Source organism: Onychomys torridus, chromosome 7 (assembly GCF_903995425.1).
Source record: "Onychomys torridus chromosome 7, mOncTor1.1, whole genome shotgun sequence".
NCBI classification, from domain to species: Eukaryota; Metazoa; Chordata; class Mammalia; order Rodentia; family Cricetidae; genus Onychomys; species Onychomys torridus.
In genome coordinates, this window is record NC_050449.1 from 34,165,534 (window position 1) to 34,173,860 (window position 8,327).

Consider the following 8,327-nt stretch of genomic DNA (forward strand, 5'->3'; position numbering starts at 1 on the left):
CTGGCTTGCTCCTCACAGCTTGCTCAGCTGCTTTCTTATATAACCAGCATCATCTCCCCCACCCCAGGGCGGCCCCACCCACGGTGAGCTGTGCTCTCTGACATCACTCATTAATCCAGAAAATGCCCTACAGACTTGCCAAAAGGCCAGTTAAGGCTCCCTTTCCAGATGACTCTGTCTTGAGTCAAGCTATCAATCATCCAGCATAATTCTCCACTTTACTTCTGATTCATTCCCCCTTAAAAAGGGTATATAATAAAGTACAGTATGGCCTATAGGACATGAAAGGCTTTGAGAACACAGACCCCAAAATCAAGGCTATTCTATGCAGACCATCTCATGTTGAGCCGTATCCCTCTGGCTAGACCTCCGGCTGTCACACAATAAACATTTTCCTAAACTGAGCATTAAGTCTTGCAAAAACCAGGAAGTGTTTAATTCCTTAACTGGCTGCCTTTGGAGGTTTTTTTGGCTTGAGGGATTTATTTAAAAAAAAAAAAAAAATCTCAGGAAGAAGTAACTTTTAAGAGTCACCACCACATCCCTGGCAGTACTAAAGTTGATCTTTTCTGTCTGCTCATTTTTTTCCCTTTCAGAGAAGACGCGGAAGCCCCGAGAGCCCGCCTCGTGAAGCCTAGCTCCTCTTCCTCAGGCTCCAGGAGCTCCCGCTCTGGCTCTTCCTCCACCCGCTCCACAGGGAACAGCGCCTCGAGAAGCCAGAGGACACTGTCCAGTGAAGCACCCCCCCAGCTGGGGGGTGCCACTCAGGCGTACAGCCTAATAGGACCAGAAGCAAGAGGTTCTGAACCAAAGAAAGTGCACCACACGACCCTGACCAAAGCAGAAACCACACTCAGCACAATCCCCAGCCAGAGCAAAGCCTTCCAAACTGTCTGAATCACAGTGGACTTGACTTGCGCTCTTCCAGAAGTCAGGATCCTAGCCTAGCCACCGGAGCTCCGTTCACCAGCCACACAAGCCCCTCAGCCAGATAAGAACTCACTTAAGTAGCTGCCAACATGGCACGGACAAGCACCTTCCTTACAGGACACCAAACAAAGGACATAGATAGGCTGGTCATCTCTAAAAAGGCACCTCACTGTGCCTTCAGAGTAGAGGCGGAGGCAAGCAGGGGCCCAAACTAATTTTGCTGACCAGGACTTGTGGTGAAAATAAAGGAGAGGTGAGGTTGCATACACCTGAACCATCTTACCTAGGAATGTTGCGAGTCACCACAGTCAAGAAGAAATGGGAATCTCATAGATCAATTTTCTATTCATTTCTGCAAATTTATTGGATTATTGTGATTATTCAGATAGTCAAAACAGAAACCCACAGCCTTATATTAACACCTCTCTGCAACATGTACTGGGACAAATGCTTCTAAGAAACTCACATTAAAGAAAGAAGGAAACACGGTTTTTTTCTACTTGACTTCGAGTATCCTAAGTTTTGAACATTAATTTGGGGAGGATTTGAAATAGCAAGAGACAGAGAAACATGATTTTCTCTTTCCTTATCTACAACCAACCTTCCGATTTCCATGGAACCCTAGAATAATAACTAAGAAAAGAGTCCAACCAAGATGGGACATGATTCTGCGAAGAACTTTCCATTTTAATATTAAGAGGATTGCCAACAGATATCAAAAATAAATCCTGGGGCAGTTGTGGGTCATGACTCAAATCTGACACCCCCCTAAAGACTTCTCTACTAGATGTTTCTAGAAGAAACAAGTATTCACTACAGGTCACTTAATGAATGTCCTTAGGGAAAGAATCCTCAGTGAAAGTCTCTTAGGGAAGTTGGAAGGTCCCCTTTGCATACCATTTCCTGCTCCTCTTGCTGAGAAGCCTTGAAACCAGAATTTCAAGACTGACGAGAATAGAGAGGGAAATTAGACCTTTCCCTTCATAGGTCAAAGGACATTTAATACTAGCCCAAACTTGGAGATTCCTGTTTCTTTCATTTTAGAAGGATGTGGATGTGGGACCTTTGATGATTCTAGGCCTTAAATTTTCAAAGATCATTTCCTAAAGGCATTGAAAATACATGCCCCAACACTCTCCACTAAGAGGCTGAACCAGAGAGAACCTCAGCGACTCTCTTCTCAGCCTTTGCCTCCAAGAAAAGTGTAGCTGTGGGCTGGCAAGCACACAGACTACCATTAGGGAGCAGGTGGTGAGAAATACAAGTGGGTGGCAGGAGAGGGTTCAGCTAATGTCTGTTAATGCTTGTGTGTGTGAGAGAGAGAGAGTGTGTGGTTGGCATTTGGGGAAGAATTAGCAAAAAGGATTCACCAGCAAAACTATCAAAACAACTCATCCAAGGGAAAAGAAAGGTGTCCAAGAAATTTAAAAAGGAGAAGGAAAAAAAAAAAAAAGCAGTCCTTCCTCGATAAGGATAAATAATTTGCCTTTTAGACAGTTTTGACAAATAGGGTTCCTATGGCATAGCTGCTAAACCTGAATTAGCCCTTCAAGGAACAAGGCAGAGCCTGCAGGTCATGGTGGGTGGAGCACAGCATTTCCTATTGTTGACCAGGGCAAAGGCTGGAGGAAAGAGGAAGCGGCCGCAGCTGCTGTGATGAAGCGTTCTCTGAAGTGGTACTCAGACGGTGACAGGGAAAAGGTTGATGCTCAATATTGCCCCATTTCTCTGGCTTTTTATCCCTACGTGTAACGTGCAGAAGAGTGTCGTCACAGAATACACAAACATTTCCTTCGAAAGTGCCTGGGAAATGATGCTTGTGTTAAGGTGTCTGGGTTCGTTTGGGTGGGCTTCCTGCATGCTAAAGTGATGGTCCTCATCTGAGTTTCGTCTTCCTTTGAAAGAGGTACAGATAAGAGACACTGGGGGAACAACAGGGATGCCTGATCATTTGAGAGAACAGGCATATTTGAAATGCTCCTATATTAACTCTTATCTCATTGTAAGGTTTTTTTTTTAAGCCCTTTACTCTGACTACATTTTTATTCCTCCTGGAGGATGGTATCCAGGCAACATGTCTCTTCTGCTATGTAATTCTGAGAATTCGCCTTCCTGGAGTCCCTGAGCCAAATGAGCTCACAATGAAGGCGCAGCTGGGCCTCACTAGCAATTTTCTCAGTTTCCTGCCTTTGAGAGTCAGGTTTCCTGTCTGTGCTTCCAGAGCAGGGATCAGCCCCCTTTGTCTGAAAAGGAAATCCCGATTATTTAAATGTGTTATTGGAGACTAATACCATTGAATACCCAAGTGACTTTGGAAATCCATTCCCAGTGGAAAACTACAATAAACACACAAAGCAGATTGTACTAGGAGCTGAGAAATTCTGAGAGATGGCACTGAGCCCCTTCCCTTAGAATCAGGCTTCCAGGTTTCAGTAAGACAGAGTGTGGGCTGGGGACAGAGTGGGAGCCATGACTGGCTCCCAACCTTATTCCATTGATTTTGCCAACCAAGCTGACTGAGTCTTTCCTGGGAAACAGATAGGAAAAAAAATTACTGATGGACAGAAGCCAAAATGAATACAAATTTTGTAGGAAGAAAACGCAGATGGAAGAATGTGGACATTTAAAGAGTAACCATGTCAATAAAATACATAAGCCAAACTGAAATCTGTAAAAGAGTACAATTGATGTTTTTGTTGTTGTGCTGTATGCAAAGCGATTCAGAACTCTGTTCCAAAAGGTTTTTATAGTTTGCCTCATTTCCGGTGTTAAGCTGTGTATCTGTCAGTCTGCTTTGTCGCCTTGTAAATGGGACAGAAAGTGTCACAAAGGCAGTGATTATTGAGTGTAACTCCATCTGTATCAGCAATAACAAAATAAACAAGGGAAGACACCACTGCAGGAGAGGCTGGGCTCCTGGAACCTGCCCTGGAGATGTAGTTACACCTTGCTGCCAAAATAACAGAACGCAGGCCAAATGTGATCTATTAGTGAGTGAGTTCAGTCACAAGTCATTGTTAATCCCCAAGGTTCCAGGAGAAAGACCACTGACCCAAATCATCATCCAAATGAATTAAAGCAGGCAATCCATTAAAGCAGTCTGGTTCATCGGTATATGAAGTATTTTCTTCCTCTCAAAGCCAGATGTTAGGTGTAAATGGCACAGAGGCAGCTGCCCTTAAAGACTTTGTCACAATCAACAAATAATCATTGCCAAGTGAGTATTTTGTGCCAAGGCTAAGGACCAACTGAGGGGTCTGGCAAGAGAAGTAACCCCTGAGAGTCACAGAAATCCGAAAACAACTTCACAGACGTCCACGGAAATCTTAAGAGCAAAAAGTAACAGGCTGGTGGTACATCCCCGTAATCTGATCACTCAACAGGAAGCAGGAGTTCATATTCACCCAGCCTGGCATACGTGAAACCTGTTTCAGAAAGACAGAGAACAATAACAGTAGCTATCACTTACTGAAATATTGTGTGACAGGCACTATTTCTTTAAAGATAGGGTCTCATGTAGCCCAGGCTGGCCAAATGCGTACAGCTAAGGATTACCCTGAGGTCCTGCCCCTCCTGCCCCTACCTCCTAGAGTGCTGACATTACAAGCAAATTTCACTATACTTACCTTTTTCCTTCCCTCACCCCAAAACTCTATATTATACAATTTATCTCAACTTCATACTCATATTAGCTCTATAAAAAGATGTTTGCAAACTGGGCGGTGATGGCGCACGCCTTTAATCCCAGCACTTGGGAGGCAGAGGCAGGCGGATCTCTGCGAGTTCGAGGCCATCCTGGTCTCCAAAGTGAGTTCCAGGAAAGGCGCAAAGCTACACAGAGAAACCCTGTCTTGAAACACCCCCCCCCCAAAAAAAAGATGTTTGCATTCTCATTTTAAATTATTGTTTGTTTGGTTTTGTTTTTTGAGACAAGGTTTCTCTTTGTAACCACACTGGCTGTCTTGGAACTCACTCTACAGACCAGGCTGGCCTTAAATTCACAAAGAGTCCACCTGTCTCTGCCTCCCCGAGTGCTGGGATTAAAGACATGTACTACCACCACCCGGTGTATTCTCATTTTAAAAATAAGAAAACTCGGTGTTGGAAAGATGGCTTGGCAGTTAAAAACACTGTTGCTTTTGCAGAGGACTGGAGTTTGGTTCCCAGCACTCACATGGTGGCTCACGATTGTCTGTAATTCCAGTTCAGGGGATCCAATACTCTTTTCTGACCTCCTCAGGCTTCTGCATCTATACAGTACATATATACTCATGCAAATACACACATATACAAATAAAAGTAAATAAAATAAAAAAACAAATAAGTCTGGGAGATGGTGACACATGCCTTTAATTCCAGTTCTCAGCAGGCAGAGGCAGATAGATCTGTGAGTTCAAGGCCAGCCTGGTCTGCAGAATGAGTTCCAGGACAACCAGGGCTACATAGAGAAACCCTGTCTGGAAAGACAAAATTAAAAACAAACAGAAAACAAATGAGAAAACTAAAACACAGAAAGTTTAAGTCAGTAGCAGAGCTCAACACAGCTGTGTCAGTGTAGTAACGTGACATGGAATCCCAGCACTCCGGAGGCTGAGGCAAGTAACAGCCTGAGCAACACAGCAAGATGTCATCTCAGAAATAATAATACATGCACCCAGACGTACACCATTGTGTTCCATCAGGACTGATAGATCGTGACTAACTGCTCTTCTTTTTGTTTATTTTTATTTTACGTGCATTGATATTCTGCCTGTATGTATGCCTGTGTAAGGCTGTCAGGTCCCCTGGAATGGTAGTTACAGACAATTGTGAGCTACCATGTGGGTGCTGGGGATTGAACTCGGGTTCTCTGGAAGAACAGTCAGTGCTCTTAACCACTGAGCCATCTCTCCAGCCCATGCTCTTCTTACCCCTAAAATTCTTAAAGCTTTATAAAAACCCATGGACGTACCTCCCTTCTGCTTGTTTTCTCTTCCTTATCCTCTTCACTCACACAATGAAGATCATTCAGACAGTACAAATTATTTTGTAAATATATATATATATATATATATATATATATATATATATACACACATATATATATATATATCAAAGTAATCATGGGTGGAGATGAAATAGTGTGTACAATTTTCAGAAAATGTTGAGCACAGAGTATCTTGAACACATTGAGGTTAAGTTGATAATAATTAAGGTATAATAATTTTATTAAAATGTTTATAGAGCTCAAACATTTGAGGGACCTCAGATTTAAAAGTCATTATGGTCACAGCTGGTGTGGTGGCACCTGCCTCTAATCTATCACTTGGAAAGATGATGAATGGCAAGAGGACCACTGAGAGTTCAAGGCCAGCCTGGACTACAAAGTAAGGTCTGGTTCCGGAGAGATGGTTCAGCAGTTGGGAATACTAGCTGCTCTTCCAGAGGACCCAGGTTTGACTCCTGGCTCGCACATGGTGGCTCACAAATTTTTGTAACTCCGGTTCTAGGAGACCTAACACCCTCTTCTGGTCTCCACTGTGTTCATGTGCTATACTAACATACATGTAGGCAGAACACCCATACAAATTTAAAAAAAAAAAAAATAGAGCTGGGCATAGTAACACACATCTTTAATCCCAGTACTCAGAAGGCTGAGGCAGGTGGATCCCTATGAGTTCAAGGCCAGCAAGCTCCAGGCCAACTAAAGCTGTATAGTAAAGCCATACATAGCTACAAAGCTAAACAGACCCTGTCTCAAAAATAAGGAAATAAGCAAATAAATGAGTAAATCTAAAAAAGAAAAACAAATTGAATTCAGCCAGCATGGGCTATACAATGAGACCCTATCTCAAAAACATAATGAAACAAAACCCCCATTTAGGAATTGTGTTTAGCCGGGGGGCGGCGGCGGCGCACACCTGTAATCCCAGCACTCGGGAGGCAGAGGCAGGCGGATCTCTGTGAGTTCGAGGCCAGCCTGGGCTACAGAATGAGTTCCAGGACAGGCTCCAAAGATACACAGAGAAACCCTGTCTCAAAAAAAAAAAAAAAAAAAGGAATTGTGTTTATAACTATTTAAGGCTAACATTCTTGCCCACTGTTTCCATGCCTGCCTGCCTGCTGGGACTGAAACCCACGACCTAACAAAAGCAGGCAAAGGCTCTACGGCTGTGCTACATATCCAGCTCTCTCTGGATTTTTATCTCATCTTTGTCGCCATTCCTGGATAGAGAAGTCAGAAACATGTTTGTGCTTTTTGTTTTGTTTTATATTGTTTTGTTTTGGGGGACAGGGCTTCTCTGTGTAGTTTTGGTGCCTGTCCTGGAACTCTCTCTGTAGACCAGACTGGCCTCAAACTCACAGAGATCCACCTGCCTCTGCCTCCTGTGTGCTGGGATTAAAGGTGTATGCTGCAGCCACCGATGCTACCACCACCACCCAGTCAGAAACATTTTTAAAATCAGTTTATCCACTAAGCACCTTTGACAAAACAAAACAAAACAAAAAACCCAGCACATGGGAGACCATGGAAAGCAGGTCTCTGGGTTCATATCCAGTCTGCTCTACATAGTAAATTCCAGACCAAACAGGGCTTCATGGCGAGACCTCTAAAACCCAATAATAGTAACAATAACAATTTATGGAGAAGACGGTTCATACAACAGCATCTCTTTCTTTTTCACACTACATGATTAAACAAGATGAAAGCACCTACCTTTAATTCCAACACTTAGAGTTCAAGTTCATCCTCTGCTGTATAGGGAGACCAGCCTGGACAACATAAGACTCTGTCTCAAAAATATTTTTCAAAAATGAGATACTATGGATAAACTTGAGTAGACAGCTCATTGGGTAAAGGTACTTGCCTTCTGAGTTTAAGAACCTGAGTTTAGGGCCAGGAGGTCATAGTGCACACCTTTAATCCCAACACTCAGGAGGCAGAAGCAAGAACACCTTGTGAGTTCGAGGCCAGCCTTGTCTACACAATGAGTCCCAGGACAATCAAGGCTACACAGAGAAACTAACCCTGTCTCGAAAAACCAAAAATATAAGCCAACCTGAGTTGAAACTTACATAAAGATAGAGAGACAAGTTAGCCTGTTCTACTTGAGTTTGAGGCCAGCCAAGGCTACATAGTGAGATACTCTTTAAAAGAAAGAAAGTGTGTGTGTGTGTGTGTGTGTGTGTGTGTGTGTGTGTGTGTGTGTGTGTATGTATGTGTGTGTGTGTGTGTGTGCGCGCGTAGATCCTACTCTATCCACAAAGCTGTCCTGATGTCTACATACATGCCATGCACTCTCCAGATAACAAATTAAGTATTTTGAAACTTCATAAACTGCTGACAATCTTGGCTAAGAATCGAAGCATACATAGCAAAGCACATGCTGTGGAATAAGGCTGATCTGACTTTGAAA

At 43.3% G+C, this 8,327-nt stretch overlaps 1 protein-coding gene across 1 annotated transcript in view; it reads left to right on the plus strand.

Moving 5' to 3' along the window:
- Positions 1-4,042, plus strand: part of LOC118587564 (CXADR like membrane protein) — a 56,410-nt gene extending 52,368 nt beyond the window's left edge. Inside the window, exon 7 of the mRNA XM_036193596.1 lies at positions 597-4,042. Within this exon, the coding sequence (XP_036049489.1) occupies positions 597-897 (301 nt within the window). The 3' untranslated portion in view covers positions 898-4,042. The remainder of the gene's footprint in view (positions 1-596) is intronic.
- Positions 4,043-8,327: the final 4,285 nt, after the last annotated feature.